Source organism: Grampus griseus, assembly GCF_964374135.1.
Source record: "Grampus griseus genome assembly, chromosome: 14".
NCBI classification, from domain to species: domain Eukaryota; kingdom Metazoa; phylum Chordata; class Mammalia; order Artiodactyla; family Delphinidae; genus Grampus; species Grampus griseus.
In genome coordinates, this window is record NC_139008.1 from 60,800,162 (window position 1) to 60,824,073 (window position 23,912).

Here is a 23,912-nt window from a genome sequence, read left to right on the forward strand (position 1 = left end):
GGTACTGAAACCTGTCTTCACGGGAAGATCTCGTGCCTGCAAACGAAGCTGGAAAGTGGTTTTGATGTTTTAAATGGCTGTCTTTGTGGACCACAGTCAGCACCTAGGAGGTCCGCTGGAGGAGAACCTGCCAGTTTGGTTGTTTTTGATCTGCAGGATGAGAAGGGTAACAGTTGCCTTTTACAGTGCTGGGTGAGTGGGCAGTTCATTCAGTTCCCACAGACAACTGGGGCAGAGACTGGGACTCAGAGAGATGATGAGGTGACTTCTGACCCCTTCCCCCAGTTTGTAGGTAGACACATTAGGATAATTGGCTACACCTGTCCCACTCCCAAGTCTGTGCCTCTTGTCCTTGAATCACCCATCTTCTGGTGCTGATGGTAGGACTGGACACCCACATGTAGGCAGAACAACATTTCACTGTGCCTCTTGGTGAAGTGTCCCCGCACAGCATGTCTGGAGCCTTTTCCTAAGAGAACAGATGGTCGTGGGACCCAGAGCACCATCAGGGCTCCCATTGCCTCTTCTCCAAGTCTGTGTTTTCCTCGAGGGCGGCACCCACCCACACGTTCCCAGAACAGCAGCAGGACCCTGGCATGCATTAGGACAAAAGCTTTCTTTTTTATTTCATTTTTTGATAAGCCCTACAGAGACGCCCTGGTGAGAAGCCAGCTCTGCCTCTCACACTCACAGAATAGGCTGTTCTTGGGCAGGCGGCTTTGTTCCTGTGGGTCTTTGCCACCAGCCTCCCAGAAAGAACCCATTTGAGACCTGTGGGGGCGTGGAGAGGAATGGGTAGGCGCTTTGAGATTTCATCTAGAGCAGTTATGGCTTTTAAGGCACTGGGAACAGAATCCATCTCGAGGGAACATGGTGGGGAGTATCATAAAAATCTGGGGGTCCTCAAAGGCAAGAGGCCCACTGGACCTCGAGAACGGAGAAATTCTCATGATGCTCCTACTTTTCATCTGTGTTTTTCTCTACCTGCCTGCCTCAGTAGTCTCCTGTTAACAGCTCTCTGTTTTCCTGCTTCTCCCAAGTTGTAGATGGTGGACGTTCCTGCCTGCCCACCCAGCCTCCTCCCACCCCCGTGCCCCGTTTCTGTCTTCTTTTGCAGATCTAGCTCAGATTGCTTGGCTGTGTGGCTCCAGTGGTTACAGTTCCTAGGAGGGAGAATCTCATTGACCCAGGTTCAGGTCGGGTGAATACTCTAGATCCAGTCCGCTCTGGTCAGGTGTCTGCTACAGCTGATTTGGGGGCAGCTTCTAAGAATCAGCATTGGAAGTAAGGAAGCCAAAATCTTCTCTCAATCACCAGAGATGTGATCATCACAGACTGACTTTGACCACATGGATGTTTTAAATGCTACTGGTGGCTGCCAGTTGTATCCTGGATGCTACTCTCTGGGCTCCCTCTGATACCTTCTGTGGCCTCTAGCAGAGCACAGCATGGGCACTGCCCCAAAAAAGGCCTGTGCTGCCTCATCGTAGTGCCAGAAGGGAAAATGCAAACTGTACTGTCACCAGCCAAGCACCTCCTAGTAGCATGACAGGCAGGCATTGAGGTGGGAGGAAGGAGGTGGAATGGTGATCTGCCAGATATGTGCCTTGAGGATCAAGTGGATCATCATGGCTCTCTCCTTGCCTCCGGTAGCTTCGTCATCTTTATAGTTGAGCTTGTCCTGACACACAGCTAGGCTTACGTCCCTTTTACTCACATCAGCAGGCCACATGCCTGCCATTGTCAGAGCAGCCTCAAGCAGATTGAAGAATTCTGTTTTTATAGTTGACATCTTGTCCTTGGGATCAGGTTTAAGGTGTCTATAGCCTGGCTTCTGACTGAGGAAAACCAAGGGTCTCTTGGCTTCATCTCCTCAGGAGGTCCACTTGGAGGGACGATGCAGCTCCCAGGGCAGGTGTGGTCCCTTTCCTGCAGCCCCCCTCCCCAGCCCAGCCCCTTGCTTTTCTTTAGCCTCTGTCTCCCCTCTCCTCTGCTTTACTCCACCCACTCCCCTGCTGGGTGTTTCTTGGCTGATGATCTGATGTCTGGAGGAAGGCTCGCCCCCAGCAGAGACTGCTCAGATGGATTCTGCGATGTGTGGCGGCTTCAGGCAGACAGGCTGTAACTGTTTGGGCGGGGCCACAACAGGACCCTTTTCCTTCCTATAGCAGATTGAGCAACAGAAACCAGCCAGGCACAGGGACACAGCCAGTGAACTAAACAAAGACCTGATCTGGTGGGGATGAGAGTAATAGCACGAAGGTGTGACACATCAGGTGGTGAGAAGCTCTGTGGAGAGAGATTAAAGCAGAGGACCTGGGAAGGGGATTTGCTGCTTTTAGTGAGGGTGGTTGGAAGAGGCCTCTGACAAAATGACATGTTAATATTTGCCCGAAGGAAGCTGGGGAGTGAGCAGTGTGGCTGTCTAGGGAAGAGTGTTCCAGGCAGAGGGAGGAGCTACTGCAGAGGCCCTGAGGCTGGAGCATGCTTGGTGTATGAGAGGGACAGTGAGGAGGCCAGCATGGCTGGAGTGGATTGTGTGAGGGAGAAAGTGGCAGGAGATGAGGTGATGGTGGGGCCTTGTAGGTTATTATCAAAACACTGGCTTTCTCTCTGAGATGAACCATTAGAGGGTCGTGAGCTGATTTGGGCTTTAACAGAACACACTGCATTCTGGCTACTATGTGGGCTCTTGGTGGCAAGTGCAGAAACAGGGCCCTGGTTGTGTCCTGGGTGTATAGAGTGTGCAGAGGTTGTACCAGGTGGACAGTGATCCCCAAAGAAGATGTGAGTCCTTCGCTGGGTTCAGATCTTAGCTTGGATGAATTGATCCGCTTTTCTCAGCTTCCATGTGCCATCTGTAAAATGGGAGTAACAGTGCCTGCTATGAGGAGTTGCTGGGGGCAGGTGCAATTCTGGGATGGGCAGCAGCAACAGTGACGCTGTTATTGCACATAATCTCATTAAAGGTCCCTGCGTCTTAGGCGCTAAGTGGTGTATTGTCCCTGCAGTTTAGCATTGGCAGAGTTGGATAGGCTGAGACCTTATCACCCTTCCATTTCACAGATGGGGAAATAGGTAATTATAAAAAAGAGATGAATCTGAGTGAGGATTCACCTCAAAACAGGCCTACACATTGCCTACAGAATATACTGGCTAAGAAAGCTGCAGTTGTTCTCTTCAATTTGGGGACCAAGGGAGGTTTTTAGTGTTTGTTGTTGTTTCTTGGTGGGTATGAGAGGGGCAGGGTTGGGCTACATCAGCTTGGCTGTGTGAGCAAGTTAAGGTGTCAGTCCTTTTTCTCCTCAAGTTTCCTTAACATAACTGGATTTTAACATTTTGAAAATAGACCTTGCTATGGAAGCATTATTTTCTTTCCTCTGGGACTGTGATTACCAAAAAACAGAATCACACGGATGCCGAGCTCTCTTCTTCCACAGGTGAGAGCAGAAGAAGGCTCACTTTAAGTGAACCAAAGACCTCCTGGTATTGTTGCATCTACGTGCAACTCTTATTTGTGAAGTTGTCAGACATAGAGAAAAATCAAAAAAGAATAATAGGGCTTCGCTAGTGGCGCAGTGGTTGGGAGTCCGCCTGCCGATGCAGGGGACACGGGTTCGTGCTCCGGTGCGGGAGGATCCCACGTGCCGCGGAGCGGCTGGGCCCGTGAGCCATGGCCGCTGAGCCTGCGCGTCCGGAGCCTGTGCTCCGCAACGGGAGAGGCCACAACAGTGAGAGGCCCGCGTACCACAAAAAAAAAAAAAAAAAAAAAAGAATATTAAATACCATGTGCTCACTACCTAGATTCCACGATGGTTGACATTTTGTCATATTTGCCATTTCTGTCTACTTATAGGTATATGTAGGTAGATATCTATGTCGGGTTTTTTGCTGAGCCATGTAAGTTGGAGACATCATGATACTTCTCCTCTAAGTTCTTGAGCATGCTGTAAGAATGAGAGTATTCTCCCTATCCTGCTACTGGTCACATCTGAGAAAATTTTAAATGATTCAGTAGTATCTAAAGCCAAATTCATATTGAATCTACCCCAGTTGTCTTCAAAGTGAAAACCAGAATTCAGTTGAGGTTCAGTTGGGTATTATGTCTATAGTAACAATCTAGAAGAGTCTTTATACCTCACACTCCTTTTCCAAAGAGAGAAGGCTTATTATCTTATAGAATACCCCATGTCTGTCTCATTGTTTTCTCTTGGCTGTTGTCTAACTCCTTCCACTGCCTTGATTTCCAGTAAACTAGGAGTTGAAATGTCTAAATAGTTTCTGGTTAAAACATTTTAACGTGAAGACTTCTTACAGAATGTTGTGCACTTTGTACTCAGCACACCGTGGGGAACATCACTATTTGTAATGCTAAATTTGATCTTTTTTATGAAGGTGCATTTTACCCTTTGCAATTAGTGGGCGGTCTGTGAAGTGCTTGGACATCCTCCATGTGCTCTGCTCCTCATCAACCTTTCACCTACTGGGTTTTACATCAATTGATGATTCTTACCAGAAGAAACTATTTCATTGGCATTTACAAAGTGGTAATTTAAAATTTTTTCTTCATATCTTCTACATTTATTAACTACCATTCTACTGTTACACAGGGTAAAACTTAATTCTTTAATCACCAATCACCAAGGTCAGGAGTTGGCTTTATAGTCATCCCCCATGGTGACGAGGGACTTCCCCCCTCTGTTTGTTTGTTTGTTTTTAGTATACTAGGAGCTCATATTTTACTTGGAGCCTTAAAATCATAGATATTCATTATTCTTTTTGGTGCTCACATTGCCCCAAAATTGGCCAGTAGGAGCCCCTTCAGGCAGGCTCCAGTACCTTTTTGACATGCTCCCACTATTTTTAATCATTTCCTTGTTTTACTTCTCTGATACTGGCATCAGTCACCTCTGCAAAGAGCTCTGGTTCCTTTCAGTGGGTCTCATAGACTTTTTTTTTTTCATTAACAACTTTATTGGGTATAATTTATACCATAAAAATTTTAACTTGAACATGTTTGGTGGTTAAAAACTGATTTTTATAAAGTACTGATTGAGTTCGTTGTATCTATAAACTCATTTGTCTGCCTTGGAGTTTTCTTTAAAAATAGTACTGTCACCTGCTATTTCCCATGGAAAAGGCCAGGGGTGTTTTGGATAACTTAGGCATGTATTATCCAGTTCTCCCTTTGGTGCTCATGGCAGTACTTGTTGATTCATATTTCTGTTTTTCCTATTATTTTTTTACCTACTGAGGAACTCAACTGAGTCCTTGCATTTCTTCTCTCAGGCCCCTTTAACTTCGGCCTGATAAATTCTAGCAGTATAAAGAGCAGGAGGAGGAAAGGGAGAGAAAAGGGGGAATAATCAGCTCCTGGATGCTGCTGTCTCTGCTCTCATTGCCTTTACTTTTCCCTTCCCAGGAGCTCAGGCCATCCTGGCCTGCATTCAGTTCCCCAAACACACCAAGCTTTCCCCCCAGGAAGGTCTCTGCCCCTGTGCTTAGGTGCAGCCACACTGCCCCCACTTCCCACCACGTGGCAGGCTCTTCTTGCAGCTTAAGTGACACCCCCTCAGTGGGTCTCCCCTGACCCTTGACTAATGTGTGTCTTCACACATGCACACACACTCACGCCTCTGTCTCCAGCAAGGCTCCCGTCCTTTGCTTTCCCCACAGTCAGGCTGTGTGTAGTTATATCTGCCCTTTCCTCAGGAGACGGCAGGCTGCAGGAGGCCAGACCCACACAAGTGGTGTTCTCCAGGTTCTCTCCCCGTTGGTGCCTGGCGTGGAGTAGGTACTCAGTGACCATTTTGAGTGGTCAGTTAGGACCTGGCATTAGACTCCAGCTGGAGTGTGGAAAGCCCACGTTCCTGTTATGATTGGTATCATACTTCTGTTGCCTTTGGGTTAGAATAAGAAAGAGAATATTTACAACATTTTGGACTTTGCCCAATCCCTGTGGATTGATACAGTTGTAACCACTCCTTCCTCTCTCACCCACACACACAGGTCAGCACACCAAACCTTTCCCTCAGTCATTCAGCAAATGTATTAGGAGCTGGGCAGGGGGGGAAGCCTCAACCTTGCCCTGGAGGTGCCTACGTTGTAGGGAGTGCCTTCCCTTGTGCTTAACATTATAAGGGAAGTGCCTTGAGCAGCCCACACTTGGGGCTAGAAGTGCGACGTGGTCTTGGATGTGTGTGGCTCAGGGGCTTGCCAAGTGTGTGCAAGGCCTGGTAGGGGCAAAGGTGCCTTTGATTTTTCTCCAAGTGTTGTTGACCATCTGTTGTATGCAAGGCACTGTTCTGGGAACCAGGAATAGAGGCGTGAAGAAGACAGAGTCCCTGCCTTCATAGATCTTAAACTGTAATGGGAAAGACAGATGATAAATAGGATTAATAAGCAAACATTGGACATCAGCCAGTAGTGCTGAGGGAACAGGAGAAGGTTGAAACTTTAGATAGAACAATGAAGGTGACATTTGAACAAAGACCTGAAGGAGGTAAGGGAGTAATCCGTGTGACTGGGTAAGAGCATTTTAGGCAGAGGAAACAGCAAGCTCAGAGGCCCTATGGTGGGAGTATTCCTGGTGTGTGTATACAGAACATAAGAAAACTGTTCTCGAGTGGAGAAGTGTGAGAGGAATCAGAGATGAAGTCAGAGAGGTGGTGCTGTGGGGTGGCAGCTCCTACAGGGCCTTGTAGGCCATTTTAAGGACTTCAGCTTCTATTCTGAGTGAAATGAAGAACTAGGGGAAGGTTTTGAACACAAGGGTAATAGGGTCTGACCTGTATTTTAAAAGAATGTCACTCTGGCTGCCATGTCAAATTTAAACTGTAGGAGAGCAAGGGCAGAAACAGACCAGCAGGGACTTACTGTAATAATCTGGAGCCAGCCTCCAGGATTCATGCCTTGAACCATTGTACCTGACAGCTCCTGCCTCTGTGTTTTCTAGAAAACAGAAAAAAGAAAAAATTCAAGATCATGCATATTTCTACCATTTCCAGATAGCCACTGTTAAGTAGTGTTTCCTTTTGTGCATCTCTTCCCTACCCCTATGAGACATAATGTGGCAGTCTTCTTATATTGTGATAAAATAGAAAATGGAAAGGCATGCCCACCAGAGCTTGCATTCTGGTTTGCATCCTGCAATTCTGTGCATGGGCCCTCCTTTGAAAATACACTTTTGGTCATAGAACCTAAAGGAATTTAACCAAAGGTTAGAAGCATTTTCAGAAAACAGATAAGAAATGTTCTTGCACTTTGTGTGATGGGGAAGCAGAAGCTGGTTCTCTCTTTGGGTCGGAATTTGACTTGTGATCATAGCACGTGCATGGGGTTCTCAGAATTCCAGTTCAGGAAGGCTACCCTGAGTTCAACTGCAGAGGCCTGGAAGTGGAACAAAGACATAAGCTTTGAATTAATGCCTCATTGTGTAGAATCTCACCCATCATGATTGGGACAAGGGGATAGTTGATATTTTAATCATAAAAGTGACTTGGTTCCTCTAAACATTTTATTTAAATCCAAACATAAATCATTTACTAAAGGGCCGTGTCTTTCTTTTAGGGTGGGTCTTCTGGTGGAGTTTCCTATCAAGGTTCTTGCAAAAACTAATTTTGGCTTCTTTAAAGTAGAGCAAGGACTGTTGTGAGGTCATCCAAGTGCCAAACCTTTCCAGGTTTTTAAGACTTCTTTCTCTGAACATACATTTAGTCTCATCCACACACAGTTATTCACTAGCAATATTTTTTAGTGAATTGCCTTGTTGAGTATTTCCAAAATATCAGCTAGGACTGTACTTTTTCTGTTCACACTCATATTTCATTTATTTACACACTATTTAGTTATATTATCTATCTTCAGTAAGTATAACTGACATAAATGGATTTGGGAATAAACATAGCTGATTGACCCTTGGAAAGCATAAAACTCACGTGGGAAAGATGGAGTGAGGATGAGCTAGAGACTGGGGCATGAAGGAGCTTTCACAGCCCGAGGCTGTGCAGGCTGTGGTTTCTATAAGAGTCTCTGGCCAGGCAGCTCAGTAAACGGTAGTTGAGAGAGCTTCTGTATATAGTAAGGAGGAAGGGAGGCAGCTCAGCCTAGGTCAGTGTGCCCATCTGTGCCTAGGTCAGTACATCCATTTGGGGATGTTCCAAGTAGCTTCAAAGGCAAATCTTCAGAAAAATTGGTGATTTTCAGTTTGGTTCCCCCACCACCATTCAACCATTGCACTTTTTTGTACTCAAGAAACTACCTGGTATTGAGTTAAAAGTAGAAGTCCTTTCTCTGTCTCCCAACTGTAAAGTGGCAAGAATTTTAATATAGTTTGGGAAGTTTGGGGTTTGGGATATTCTGTTTTGTTGTTGTTGTCATTGTTTGGTTTAGGTTTGGGTTTTTTGTTTTTTAGTTTTAAAACTTGCCATATTTGGGGCCCTGTAGAATGCTGCCTGTGAAAACCACCTGCAGAAATTCATCAGCTACTGAAAACCACATTGTGAGTCATGAGCTTTAACTACAACAAGTGGTGAGGCCATAGCTTCAGTGCCTTCTTAAGTCATCTTCCTTTACCCGGTAGAGGGTGTTTGCGGACTGTTCCTTCCACAAAGCAGGGTGCCCGAGAGGTGGCTCCTTTTCTGTTGGATTGTAAGTGAAATGATAAGCTAGGGGTGCTCCTTGGGTCTTGTCTTTTTTTTTTTTTTTTAACATTTTTTTGTTTATTTTATTATTTATTTATTTATTTTTTATTTTTAAATTTTCTTCTACTTTTTGGCTGCGCAGCATGTGGGATATTAGTTCCCTGACCAGGGATCCAACCCGGGCCCTTGGCAATGAGAGACATAAGGACTTCAGCTTCTATTCTGAGTGAAATGAACTAGGGGAGGGTTTTGAACACAAGGGTAATAGGGTCTGACCTGTATTTTAAAAGAATGTCACTCTGGCTGCCATGTCAAATTTAAACTGTAGGAGAGCAAGGGCAGAAACAGGGAGACCAGCAGGGACTTACTGTAGTAATCTGGAGCCAGCCTCCAGGATTCATGCCTTTAACCATTGTACCTGACAGCTCCTGCCTCTGTGTTTTCTGGAAAACAGAAAAAATAGGATTAATAAGCAAACATTGGACATGAATAAGAGAGCAATGAGAGCCTGGAGTCCTAACCACTGGACAGGCAGGGAATTCCCTGGCCTGGGGTCTTAACCACTGCTTCTATGACATGGGCTGAGCATCAGAGACACAGTCCGAGGGACCTTTGCACAGGAGCTGCTGGCCAAGTCTGCCTCTGCTGGTTCATTTGGAGCAAGAAAGAACCCTCCCTAACAGATGAGCAGCAGAAAGAGCTGAGCCGTGGGAGGAGTGCTGGGGGGAGAGGACCTGGAGACTTCCCCACGCTCATGCGCACGCGCTCTCTGTTTTTTTAAAGCCCTCCTGCTCCCTCTCCAGGGATTTGAGTCTAGTTCTTCCCCCAAAGAACAGCTAAAACAGTTTGGGAGGAGACCCAGGCGAAGGTGATGTCAACTGCCTTCCAGCCAGAGGCTGCTTTAACAGTCCCTCAGGCAGCCATAGCTTTCACTCTTTTCATGACCTTGTGCATTTAACTGGAGACCCCCCAAATTTTCACATTTTTCTTACTGACTAGTAATTTAAAAGTGCCAAAAGTAAAAACTGCCATTCTGGGACTACCCCTCAGATTCTTCTCACCATATAGGGAAGACGTCCAGAAATGGAAGCCTCACGCTTGTCCTGCTAGTTCTTAAAAATCATGCAAATGAAGCAAATTGAAAAGTGCTCATGAGTGCCATTGTTGTAAGTGCCAGGGGTTGAGCTGAGTGCCACAGGGACATAGAACTCTGAGTCCCGGTCTGTGACCTTGAGCTGCGTTCAGTCAGGAGAGACAAGAATTCTTGAAATCGAGAATACTTGGCTATCCTAGGCAATTTCTGGGTCATGAGGTATAGATTTGTGTGGAATCAGAAGTGGAATCAGTCAGTTCTGCAGATAGAAGGTCATGCTGGTGATCCAGGTTTTTGCTAAGAGTGGCTGTCACGTCTGAACTGTAACCTCAGTTGCCTTCTCTCAGCAGAGCGTGCTTTCTCTAGGAAATTACAGTGCTATCTTAGCAGGTGGTTTCACTGTTCAAGGGCTCCAGGTCCTGGCACGGAGATGTCCAGAGTTAAAATGGGAACAACTGCTGAGGCTTGACTTGCTGCCTGCTTTACCTGCTCCTTCCCAGACAGAGGAAGCACCTGCCATCCACTGCCAGGTTGGGTGTAGGAGGTAAACATATGTAGGATTTTAGTAAATCTCACTTTTTTCCCTTTCTGCCTGTTTTTTTAAAATAACAGTTTTACAGAGGCATAATTGACATGCAGTAAACTGCTGCTACTTAGCGTGTACAGCTTCATAAGTTTTGGTATGTTTCTTTGTTCCTCTTTGAAACCTCCCCCTTCTTCCCATCGCCAACAACCCCTGATATGCTTTTCTGTCAGCATAGGTCAGTTTGCATTTTTCTGAAGTTTTATATAAGTGGAATTATATAGTATGTACTGTTTTGTCTGGCTTCTTGCACTCAATAATTCATTCGTTTTTAATGCCAAATAATTTTCTGTTGTATGGATATATTTGGTTATCTGTTCATCAGTTGGCAGATGTTTGGGTTGTTCCAATTATTGGCTGTTACAGGTAAGTCTGCTGTGAATGTTTGTGTATATAAGTCTTTTTGTATAGCCATAAGTGTCATTTCTCTAAATATCCAGGAGTAGAATGGCTGGGTCAGATGGGAGGTGTATGTTTAACTTAAACGGCCAAACTGTTTTACAAAGTGGTTGTTCTGTTTTAAGTTGCCACCAGCCATGTGTGAGAATTCCAGTTCCTCCACATCCTCACCAGTACATACATGATATGATGAGTCTTCTTAGTTGTACTCATTCTAATCGGTAGTAGTCATACCTCCTAGTGGTTTTAACTTGCGTTTTTGTAATGATGATAAGGTTGAACATCTTCATGTGCTTACTTGCCATTTCTTTATCTTTTTCAGTGAAATCTATTCAAATCTTTTGCCCTTTTTTAATTAAGTTGTTTTCTTGTTGAGTTTTGAGGGCTCTTTATATATTCTGGAAACAAGTCCTTTATGAGATACATGCTTCATAAAGATTTTCTCCCAGTCTGTGGCTTGACTTTTCATTCTCTTAAAAGTATTTTTTAAAGTGAAGAAGTTTTCATTTTTGATGAAGTTCATTTTATCCTTTATGGATTGTGCTTTTTAACCTCATATCTAAGAAATCTTTGCCTAACCCACAGTCACAAAGATTATTTCCCTATGTTTTCATCTAGAAGTTTTATAGTGTTCATTTAGAGTTGATTTTTAGTTGATATTTGATTATGATGTGAAGTTGATCCAGGTTTTTACTTTTTGCCTACGGATATCCAGTTGTTCTAAAAGCCCACTGTAGTTTTCATCTCAGGCATTGTAGTTTTCATCCCTGGAAGTTTGACTTAAATCTTATTGTCCTTCTCTGCTAATTCTAACCTCTGTATCAGTTCTGAGTTGTTTTCAATTGATTGATTAGTTGCATTGTGGGTTGTGTTTTCCTGCCTCTTTGCATGCTTGGTAATCTTTGGATGCTAGACGTTGTGAATTTTATGTTTTGGGGTGCTGCATATTTTTATTCCTAAAAATATTCTTGAGCTTTGTACTGGGAAACACTTAAGTTACTTGGAAATAGTTTGATCCTTTGGGGTCTTGCTTTTTTTTTTTTTTTTTTTTTAATTCTTCCTTTCTTCCTTCATTTTTTGGCCGCACCACGCGGCATGCGGGATCTTAGTTCCCCATCAGGGATCAAACTCATGCCCCCTTCAGTGGAAGCACGGAGTCTTAATCACTGGCCTATCAGGGAAGTCCCTGGGGTCTTGCTTTTACGATTTGTTAGGGGGCTCCTGAGCAGTGCTCAGTTTGGGGCTGATTATTCCTCACTGATGAGGCAATATCTTCCTGGGTTTCCTACCCAGTGCCTCATGAACCATTACTTTCTTCAGTCTGGCTGATGGGAACAGACACTGATCCCAGCCCTGTGTAAGCTCTGAGCACTGTTTCTTCTAAACCTTTGGATGCTCTTCCAGGCCTTGAGAAGCTTCCTCAAACACATGCATTGATTAGTACTTACTATACCGAATACCCAAGGGGGACCCTCTGTATACCTCTGGGGGTCTTCCTCTACAGCTCTCTCCTCCCTGGTACTTGTCCTGTGGGCTTGAGCTCCGTCCCACTTTCTTCTCCCTGGAAACTCCCAAGGATATAAGCTGGGGCAGTCATAGGGCTCGCCTTGTTAGTTTCCCATCTCTCAGGGATCACAGTTTTTCATTGCAGTGTCCAGTGTCTTAAGTGTTTAACTATTGTCAGGGTTGTTTCTCTCTCTTCTTTTCATTTCATTTCGCTTATTTTCTTTTGTTAGTTTGTTGTCTTTTTGTTTTTGTTTTAATTTTTGGTTGTTTAGTTAGGAGGGTAAATCTGATCCCTTTTCCTCCATCTTGGCCAAAACTACTGGTTTTGATGTTACAGCTTCTCTTACGTTCTGCATTCAGTACCGACAAACCTAATTCCCACTCCAGAAAGCATTGTATGCACATTCATTCCTGCTTCTTAATGGACATTGCTTCCTCTCTTGCATCACCTCCTTCCTCACCCTGCAAATTATAGCCATATAGAAGGTGGTCTCTTCCTCCGCGTTGGAGAAGTCTTTTTTCTAGCACCTCCTGGCCCCTTTAGCCTTTGCCAGTTGTGTGACATCCTGCTCAGATCTTTGGATATCGTTTACCCTTTGGACTTAGATTATAGGAAATTCCCTCTTCACATATAAGGAACCCATTACCAACACCACCACCTAACCGTCACTGTGAAGATTTCTTCTCCGAGGAAGTAGGTGAGATTGACAGAGGATGACCATGCTCTCAAGTTCTGGAGAGAGGCTCATGTCCTCTTCCCAGGGACAACAGCTCATCTGAAATAGGGTAGGAGAATAAGGATCCTTGGCAAAGCTCCTGCTTAAAGCCCCTTTACTTAGAAATCCTGTATCTTGGCTTTAATGTTTTCTTTTTGCCCCTCAGTGTCCCAGAAAAGCTTAAGGGGGACATTTTCCCAGACCCACAGTCTCTGCACTGAAGAGCATCCAATTCTCCAGTTTGGCTCAGCAGCAGGTAGAGGCTGAGTCTCACCTGTGCCTCCAGCCTGGTACCAGTCAGACAGTTGAAACATCTCACCTTCAGGCAAAGCAGGATGGATGCATGTAACATCTAGAAGTTGCTTGGCAATACGTTTGATCAGGAATAAAAGGAAAGTGTAGGGAGTCTGTCTCAGTACCCAGTGGTTTTTATTGCAGTTAAAATACGATCTTGCTCTGATTGGGTGCATGTTCAAATTTGGTAGGAAATAGTATAATTCTTTTGTAGGTATACTGTATTTTTTTAAACTGTGAGTTGCAACCCATTAATGTATCATGAAATAAATCTAGGCAGTCAAAATCAGCAGTCTTTTTAAAAATGAGAAGTGCATGCCACATAGTAACTTACATGTAAATTTTGCTTCATTTATACACATTTATGTGTGTACTGGTTCCCGCAATAACACACTGGTCTGTCGTCACAGTGATAGCTCTTACTGATGTGGGTTGTTGAGTTCCATTTCTTTGTTACTTCTCTCATGGCAGCGCTGCAGTGGGGTGTACTAAGTAAATGTCAAATAAAATATTTACCTCATTCCAATTAGGTTACTTTCAGTTGCAAGTAACTAGAAATCTGACTTAAGGCAAAGCAGATTTTTAATCACCTCAGAATGCAGGTCTTAAAGGAGGTGGTTTGGGGCTGGTTCAGAGCAATGGGACTACCATTCTGGGGTTCCTGGCTGACTTTGTGGTTACAAGGTGGCTGCCATGGCTCCAGACATCACATCCTTACATGACAGCATGCAACAGGAAGGGAGGGCAGGAGCTTTCCTCCTGGATGTGTTTCTTTTTTTAACCAATGAGGCAGGTCTTTCCTGCAAGATTCTAGTAGATTTCACAGTTGGTCCAAGTGCCCATACTGGCCCATACAGCCACCTCACACCAACTCTGGCATAGGAGGAAGGCTTGGATTGATTCCAGTTCGTCTCCTGGGCCAGGCTGTTGCTGCTCCTGGAAATTTGAGTTGTTAGAATGGGGGGTGGGGGTGCTGCGTCTGGGTTTTCCAAAGGTCTGGAATGTGCTACAGCCTGTGTTTCAGGTGCCCCTCTGGGCAGGTTTTCTCTTTGAGTTTTGTCCAGCCAGCCTTTGCAGATAGTCAGGACTTAGAGGCCAGGGACCACCCTCCCATCCTCGGCTCTTTCCCACGTGGCTTCCTCACCTAGTAGTTACCTGTCTACCGTGGTTGCTCAGGAAGCCCTGGGGCTCTACTCAGGGTCTGCTCTAAAGAGCATAGACCAGGAAGAGACTAGTTCTGGTCTTCAGTCTCCTCTCACCCTTAATGGCTGAGTTCAGTTGGGGTGGGTTCAGTGTATGAAGAACCTGAAATGGGTTAAAGGGAACGTCCGTAGTATTATGGAAGGTGGAGACCTAGTCTTCTCCCAGTTTCTCATTTATAAAAAACTATTCAAGTCCTGCCGTTTATCATTCCTTTTATCAGGTAGTGATTGTGTTCTGGTAAAGGAGGAGCTACATGCACACCCCAGCTTGTTAGTTCTGGGGTGCCAGTTCCTGGCTCTGCACTGACTTGGCATGGGTAGATCTCTATCCTCCCGTCTCCCTCTCAGCCCTCAGCTCCAGGCTTCAGGCAGTGTCAGCACCCACTCTGCGCCCAGGACATCTGTCTCTCCCTCCTATTCTGTTAGGACAGCAGTTCCTTCCCGCCTCCCCCACCCCGTTTCCTATTTTGTCAAAATACAGAAAGTCTGGTGGCTGTGATAAAGCTGTCAATTGGTCTCTGCTTCCCCATTCCACCTACCAGTGTTGACATTGTTTTTTAGGCTGGGATTTCCCTCCACCTCTGAAAACATACAAACACAACAGACTTCTGTGTTTTGCTGGGTCTTCTGAGTGTTGCTTAATTTAGAACCATGGTGGCTGCCCAATCTCCGCCTCCAATGAAATCAGCTTTGTGTTAGTTACATGTCAGCAACTGGCTGGCCCCTTCCAGTCTAGGATCCTGGTGTGAGTTTTCAGGACCTCAGTGACAGCTATCACAATTGGCTGATACTGGCTTCCGGAGAAACCAATGTGATGGTCTTTTTTGAGCAAGGAGTTGCAGGTGTCTATTCGTCTTTTGTCGTGGCACTCACCCTCTGGCATCTCCATCTCTGGAATGCCCCCATTTAGTTGAGGTTGCCATTATGGGTTGTCTCGCTTCTGGGAAGCTGGAATAGTAGAATGAACATGGTTTTTGGATTTATAGCCTAGCTTTACAAGTTCACTTCTCTCTGCCTCCGTTCTGTGAAATGGGGACAGTGCTGTGAGAAGGATTGAATAAGTTCATATGTGGAGAGTGCCTAGCCCAGTCTCTGACTTGTAGTAGAAACACTGCCCACGGTTCAGAGTCGTTAGCAGTTCACTGGTGAAAGGTTTTTGGTGTCTTCCAATGCCACTTCTCTGATTCTCCGACACCAACTGGTATCCTCCAGTTCAGTTAAGTTCTGACACTACCCACATCTCTGTAAAAGGTGACGAATGAATTGAGGAAGGAATATGGCTTCTTGCACATGGAGTGACTTTGAGCTGTTCTGTGTGCCTAAAGGGCCCACAGTTACTCTGTCTGGGAGGAAACCCACAGGGTGCTGGGAATTCCTGCTAGGAGTGTGTCCACTTCCCCATTCTCCAGAACAAGGTAGACTACTGCCTGCCTCTGTATCAACTTACTGCTTGGAGCTGGGGAAGAGCGTTCACAAGCCTGGAGTAGAAGGACTACCCCAGCTCCTCAGAGGCCCACTGAGGACACAGGAAATCCTCCTAGGACACCCTGCCAGGCCCTCCAGTGCTGGCCCGTGGGACTGGCACTCTGCTGCTGACTCTGACTTGCCTCATGTCATTACTCCTCGTTGCTCATGTTACAACTGCCCTTTTCCACAGGGATGCTTGAAGATGGAAAGAAATTCGATTCCTCCCGGGACAGAAACAAGCCCTTTAAGTTTGTGCTGGGTAAGCAGGAGGTGATCCGAGGCTGGGAAGAAGGGGTTGCCCAGGTATGCTCTCCGTTGTTTCTTTGTGTTTCCTAGTGTCTATTTCTTAAATTACGTTTATAGGTGGGAAAAATTTCACTCCTAGCTCTGTCACCCAAGTAACTCCTTTTATTAATGTTTCTTGTAGAATTTCTTTAAGTGCCCCCCCTTTTTTCTCTTAGACACACACACACATTGTTCTGTGCTTTGCTTTTTCACTTAATCCATATCTGATACTTTATATAGCAGGATATAAAAGAGGAGGAAGCTCTCCTCCTCATAGAGCTACACAGTGTAGGCAGACCTCAGAGATATTGCAGGTTCGGTTCCAGACCACCACAATAAAGCAAATCTTGCAATAAAACAAGTCACGTGAAGTTTTTGGTTTCCGAGGGCATATTAAAGTTATGTTTACACTGTACTATAGTCTGTTAAGTGTGCAATAGCATCATGTCTAAAAAAACAATGGACAGTTTACCTTTGAACAATGTGGGGGTAGGGGCATCCCTCCCCCGCCCCCTGAACAGTTGAAAATCCACGTATAACTTTACAGTCGGCCCTCTGTGTCTGCAGTTCCTCATCCAGGGACTCAGCCAACCACGGATCACGTAGTATTTAGTATTGAAAAAAATTCACGTGTAAGTGAACCCACATAGTTCAAACCCGTATTGTTCAAGGGTCAACTGTACATACCTTAATTTAAAAATACTTTATTGCACAAAAATGCTAACCATCATCTGAGCCTTCAACAAGTCATAATCTTTTTGCAGTAGTAACATCAAAGATCACAGATCGCCATCCAAATAATAATAATGAAAAGGTTGGAAATACTGAGTGAATTACCAAAATGTGGCAGACATGAAGTGAGCAAATGCTATGGAAAAAATGGCACCAGTAGATTTACTCAACAGAGGGTTGCCACAAACCTTCAATCTGTAAAAAATACAGTATCTGTGAAGCACAGTAAAATGAGGTATGCCTGTATTCCCTGGATTCCCTTGGGTGTGCTGTAATTTATTTGACAAGTACCCTATTGATGGCCATTTGGGTCATTTCCAGTATTTCGATATTGTAAACAATACTTCAGTGACTAATCTTGAATGGACTTTATTTTACATTTGTGCAAGTGTTGCCATAGGCAGATTCTTAAAAGTGGAGTGAGTGGTTCAGTGGCTGTGCGCACTGGATTTTGACCTACTGCCAGGTTGCCATCTGTGGGGATTACACTGAGTTGCTACCAGCGGGCTGTGAAGGTGCCTGCTCCTCCCAGGCCCTCCAGCACAGTGTGTTGTTAAAAACTTTTGGCTTCAGGACAATATAATGAGTGAAAAATGTTATCTCGGTATCATTTTAATTTGTGTTTGTCTTACTATTGACCATGTTGTGTCGGACCACTTCTGAGAGGTCAGACTCATGGAGAAAGTCATTTTGCTTGTCTTAAGTGTGTTTCTTCACCTCTCACCTCCCAATTTGTGTAAACAGCTTTTGTTCTGCCAACTCTTCAAAATTCCCAGTAGATAGTAGGGGACCCAGGGTTGCCAAATTTCAGTTGGATTTTATCCTTCCACTAAGCCCAGGAATTTTCTTCTTGGCACTAACCAGGTAAAGGGATGTTTACGGTGGCATAAGACCCAGCGAGCTTTATAATAGGCCCTGCCACGATGGATAAATTAGTCTATTTCCTCTCACCAAAGAGAATTGGAGATTTAACCAGTGTGGAGAGAAGGATTTGTCTTTCTCTTTTCCAGAATACACTTTGCTCTACTTCCTCTATAAAATATCACTGATTTATCTCCAAATAAACTGCTTAACTTTCAGAAACTTTAAGCTATCCTATTCCCAGGTGTCTAGATTTTTGTTCCAGCATGACTGAGGGTTGGCAGTACAAAAAGGAGAGGATCTTTGTGGCTTACTTCTCTTTGGAAACCTCTTCAACTATACCTTTCTGTCCCGTCCTGTTCCCACCCCAGAAGTCTGGCAGGCTCTTGCGTCTGTAGCCCATCCCCCATCTCCCATGCCAACCATTGTCCACCCCACAACTCATCTTCTGTGGCTGTTCCAGCACTGGAACAATCATTGTGTTGTGTGTTCTAGGAGCCATAGCTGCCACCAAGATAGTGTTACCAGTCTATTTCACATCCCAGGCTTGGTGAGGCATGGTGGGGTGTTGGGGAGATGCCCAGTCTCCCCCTGCACCCAGGGTTCTTTGGGTCAGTCACAGCTCTGTTACTTGTGAGAAGTCTGGGTGGTCTGAGACCTACATAGAGCATCTTCTTTTAAATGCCTCTGTAGAATATTTATTTAGCAACTAAGTTAAAAGCACAGGAAGAAGGGAGGTTGTCTTGTGCCCCTTTTCCTATTCTCTTGATGTTGTGTTCTGGTTTTCTGTGTTTACAGGTCTGCAATCCTGCCACATGTACTATTTTGGCAGCTTGCTTTTTTCATCTAACGATGTGTCTTGGACGTCTTTCCATGTTAGTATAATTAAGGCCACTGTATTCTTTCTGTTGGCTAACCCGTGGTGCACATGTGCTGTGAAACCACTCCCCTTGCAGTGGGCATTTGGGTTGCTAGCAGATTCTGGAAGTGGAATTGCTGGGTAAAAGGATATGATTGTTTTGAATTTTATTAGATTAAGCCATATGCTTTCAACTATCCTTACTACCTTGGTCCAACATGTCCCAGTTTCTGAAGGGAGCTGTAGGAAGTAAGCCTGAAGCTTTCTCTTCAGTCACCATCTCTTGTTCTGGGTCAGAGAGCCAGGAACGCACACATGGAGACTTAAAAAAGATAGGTAAAGGGTGGGAATAGAGCAGAGAACCTGTTCACTGTTCAGAAAATAAGTACTTAAGCTTGTGTATTTGATTAGAAAATGAAAAACTACAAATACATTTCAATAAGTGAAAAATTTCCCTCCACCCTCTGTTCTCCCCATAGAGAAATGATGGTATTATTTGTGTCCTTCCAAAGATGTTTTCTGTTTATACAGGCAGGTATAAATATATACTTTCCTCTTTTCCACACAGTTGGTAGCATGCTGCTTTGTACAGTGTAGTTTGTACCCCAGAAAATCATACTGTCCTTTTTAGTTTTTCTGTATTTCTGAGTACAAGTATAAATCTAGAAAGTATAGAAAAGTATACTGCCTCAAATATTACTTTCTGTGTGTTTTCTTTTAAAGCAAAGTTTTGATCAAAGCACTCCTTTTTGAAGAGTATAGATGCCTCTAGTGACAGGCCACTGAAGGATTAGGTGGTGACACTTCTAGAGTGATGGCTGCCCAGAGTCAGATCGGTGGGACCTGGACAGAAAGCTTGAGAGCCTGATGGTTCTGGGAGGCGAGAGGGAATTTTATCTGCTGTCGGCTACCTTGGAGCCAGATATAGGGCTCATCCAGCCTGATCGCCTACCTCCACATCCCATAGAGGGTGTGCCTGCTGCCCAGGCAGCCGTGCAGTCACTGGAATGTCCTAGTCACACCGTCCTGGCAGGTAACCACAGCTCTGCTTCTTAAGGAGATATTTGGGGGGTGCCTCAGCTCATTCATTCTTCCTTGCTCTTTTCACAGATGAGTGTGGGTCAGAGAGCCAAGCTGACTATCTCCCCAGACTATGCCTATGGCGCCACTGGGCACCCAGGCATCATCCCACCAAATGCCACTCTCGTCTTTGATGTGGAGCTTCTAAAACTGGAATGACAGGAATGGCCTCCTCCCTGATCTCCCCATTCTTGGGTAAGGATCTTAGTGCTGAAGGACCTTCCTTTAACTCCCTTTGCTCCTCCCAAGTCAGGCACAGTGTTTGATGAGCATCGGAGAGAACCAAAAATGCCATGGGTTTTTTTCCCTTTACATTCTTCCTCTATTGGCTATCCTTTCAGTTTTAAGTGTACACCTTGGAAAGGAATGGCATGTGCTCTTGAAAGAACTCGTGGGGATGGGGAGCTGATGGTAGCTGTTTAAATTAAGTATTTTTATATGTAGCCTATAAACTAAAACTGAGTTGGGAACTGGAAATATAGGCCAAATTTTTAGTGCCAGCATTTTAGTTCTTTAGAGGTAAGATTGGGATGACTGACTTTGTTTGCCCTGCCTAGTTTCTGCAGCTCCCTCATCCATACAGTCTGTGGTTACTGCCTGTTAGAGGATATGAGAGAGGCATTACCACCTGGGCCACCTGCCTCGGGGAGCAAGCCCAGGACACACGAGGACAGACAGCAGGCCAGCTTGTTATCAGTGGGTTGAAAGGTGAGGCCTAAGGATGCTTATGAAGTGTAAAGGATGCTCTCAGTCTAGGAGAGGCTCTTAGGGACCTAAGCCTTTCTATGCAACAGGTGAGGAGACTGAGGCCCAGAGGGAGAGAGGTCTTACTCAAGGTCACATCCAGACAGTGGCAAATTAGGACAGAACCCTTTTCTGCATCTCCTTCCTGGACCTTTTTTTCCTTCCTCTACCCTCATTTCTAGGCAACCAAACTCAATATCCTAATGGCGTCTAACTTTTCATGTGGGTATTAGAATCATAAAACACATGAATGTCTGTCATCTTCTTTCCACATGGCCCCAGACCTCTGCATTTGCTCCCCTCCCGCCCCTGGAACCAGAGGGTCACAGCCAAGGGCTGGGTGAGAATGCTTTTGTTTGAAAATGGTAGCAAGTGGCAGCCAGCCTGTTATGGAGTACCTTTGTCCTACTATGGACTTTTTAAAATAGAGGAGCCTTTTTTATTATTAGCTATTTCCTCCCAGTGGTTTGATCCCTAAACACCTGGGTCATCCAGGCCTGGTCAGGTTTGAGGACGCTGGCTGCTCCACTTGTCATTCCTGCCGGGAGGGAATTCTGACACTTTATAGAGCCTCTCTCTGCCCAGAGGTCTACGCCTAGTCCTCACCCTGGAAAGCTGAGTCCTTTGAACATAATGTACTTGAGGAAGCCTTGGAGTTACCCTGATTTGGGAACAGGCTTTCTGGAAATCTGGAAGGACAGAGGAAGGGGAGAAAGAGGGGAGAGAGGGCTGAATGGCTATGAGTCACCCTGGCCTAAGCCTCCCCACACACTGCCAAAGCACAGCTCAGAGCTTCTCGAAAGGGTCTTGAGGGAAAGCCCAAGGGCAAACCCAGAAAGTTACAGGTTCGAGTGAGTGAATGAAGACTGCAGACATTTTCTCGGTCTGTTCAACATGAGGAAAACCAGCTTCGGGCTGTGCACATTAAAGCCCCTGGGAAGCTTTAAAGACTCTCTTGATGCTCAGGCTACCCCCCAGACCAGTTAACCGCCACCACTGGGAGTGGGGTCCAAGTGTTCAGGTTTTTTAAAGCCCCCAGGTGATTCCTATATGCAGCCAGGTTGGAGACTCATTGATAATGGGAAACTGTATTGTCAGCTGCATTGGTGGACTTTGCCTCTCCTGCTATCCTCAGCAACAGAAATGTGACCTTAGGTTTAAAAAAACACAACCAAGGTGAGCAGAAAGAGGCTGCTCACCTGGGAATCCAGCCCGAGCCCAGTGGGCCCTCCCCAGCTGGAGCAGAAGGGGCGAGGGCCAAGTCAGACCTCACAGCTGTTAGGGAAGGGACTTGGTGTGGCAGCAGCCTGTGGCTGTCCCTACTGCACCCAAAAAGCACTGAGTTGCTGGAACTCACCAACTTTCTGTCCCCAACAGATGTGCCATGGAAGGATCTGGCGCCTCCAGATGCGCACAGCGAGTCCGTACGGAGCTTTTCCTGATGTTCCACTACACTCTTTGTATAAACATCTTCCCTGACTGAATGTGTTCTGTCACCGGCTTTGCTCTTCCCCTTTCTCCTCGTATGTGTGTTGACCTGAACTATATGCCATAAACCTCAAGTTACCCATTTTAGTTTGTTTTCGTTTTGGGGTGAAGATTGAGTTTCAGTCCTTTGGATCTAGGTTTCCAGTTAAGTACTAGTCAAGTATTAACAGCACAAATAATGGGTTAACTTTAGAATAGGAATTGGTGTTGGGGGGAGTGCAAGAATCTTTATTTTATTTTATTTTTTTTTGGATGAAAGTTTTATCTATTATATATTAAACATTCTTGCTGCTGCGCTGCAAAGCCATAGCAGATTTGAGGCGCTTTTGAGGGCCGAATTATTCTCCAAGTTGAGAGATGTCCTCGGGTTGAATTAAAAGCCCTACCCAAAACTAAAGTGGGAAGGGGAGAGCCTTTGCCTCCACTGCCCCACCCCCACCCTCCCCTTAACCCTCTGCCTTTTGAAAGCAGATCATTTTCACTGAGATGTTGGACACTACAGGTGTGTGTCACCGGGCCAGCAGGGACCTCTGAAGCCTTCTTCATGGCCTGGCTTTTTTTTTTTTTTTTTTTTTTTCCATCCTGTGGTTTTTCTAATGGATATTTAGGACTTTTGTAATCTCATAGCTATCCAGGCCCCACTTCCTAAATTTTAAGAACTTTAATCGAAAGTTAAATTGAAGGTGCTGTTTGTAGACACTTAACACCCATGAAAGCCCAGCCATCATGACAAATCCCTGAGTGTTGTCTTAAGAAAATGATGCTGGTCATCACAGCTTCAGCATCTCCTGTTTTTTGATGCTCAGCTCCCCCTGCTGATCTCAGAGTTTCCTGGCTTCTCCTTCCTCCCTCTCACCCTCTGCTGTCCTGTGTAGTGATTTGGTGAGAGAAATTGCTGCCTTCTCGCCCACCCCCACCCCACCCCCTGCACTACATATGAGTTTCAAGTTTTATTATTGCAATAAAAGTGCTTTATGCTGGCTTTTCTCAGCTCTGTGTGATGGTGGTTACTTTCAGGTGCCTCCCCCTGCCCTTTGGTGCAAGGGGATGGGGTTGGGGCGTGGCAGTGGGGGTGCAGTGCTGGAGGCTGTGTCTTAGCAGAAGAACTGCAGCAGGAACGTCCTTCCCCGTTGCCCTCTTGGGAGATGGGATGGGGGGCAGTAGATCTGCATCTTCACCCATGGAGGGAACTTTGTGGAGGTCAGGCTGGGGTCGTCAGGGAGCCCCACCCCCTTGCCCACCGTCAGATGTTCATTAAATGTGTGGTCTGGGTAGAGTTCTATGCTGGGTTCTCTGTGGTTGCCAAGAAGTCGGGGATGCAACCAGCAGCAGAACCGAGCCACCACCCATTTGGGGATGTGTTACCAGCAAATTGATGAAATGTTACGAAGGGGAAGATTTGGGTTTTAAATACGTGTTCCTTGGTGACACTTGGTGTGGAGGCTTTTTGTCACGTGGACGGTTTGGTTGCAGTAGCTTCCCTGGCCCTACCCTGTATGTGCTAGTCATATTCCCCTCCTCTGGTCACGGACACCAAAAATTGTGGTGTCCCACACCTTTCTAGACACCTTCCACAATTTCCCTGGTTGAGAGCCTTTGATTTTAAATAGAGAGATGGTTTAAAGACTTGCTTAATGATTTTCCAAATCCATCCTTTTATTAATTTAAGTCACCAGAGTATCATTTCAGGGTTATGTCTTATTTTCCCCAAAATTCTTTTATAAAAATTGCCAAGCAACAAATAAAAGATTTTTCTTATGAATATCCATATACCCACCACCTAGATTCTGCCATAAACATGTTACTGTACACCTATTTATCACATATTTATTCATCCCTCTGTCCCTTTATGTTACATTTCAGAATAAACAGCAGACATCGCTACAATTTCCCCTAGATACCATTAGAATTTAATATTTGTTTACACTTTTGTACCCTAAAACCCTATCAAAATACAGAAA

At 45.2% G+C, this 23,912-nt stretch overlaps 1 protein-coding gene across 1 annotated transcript in view; it reads left to right on the forward strand.

Annotated features, from left to right (window-relative positions):
- The window catches only part of FKBP1A (FKBP prolyl isomerase 1A), a 24,358-nt gene extending 1,420 nt beyond the window's left edge, over positions 1-22,938 (forward strand). The window contains exons 3-5 of the mRNA XM_082671563.1: positions 16,093-16,205; positions 19,750-19,914; positions 21,841-22,938. Coding sequence (XP_082527689.1) covers positions 16,093-16,205; positions 19,750-19,878 — 242 coding nt within the window. The 3' untranslated portion in view covers positions 19,879-19,914; positions 21,841-22,938. The remainder of the gene's footprint in view (positions 1-16,092; positions 16,206-19,749; positions 19,915-21,840) is intronic.
- The last annotated feature ends 974 nt before the right edge of the window (positions 22,939-23,912 follow it).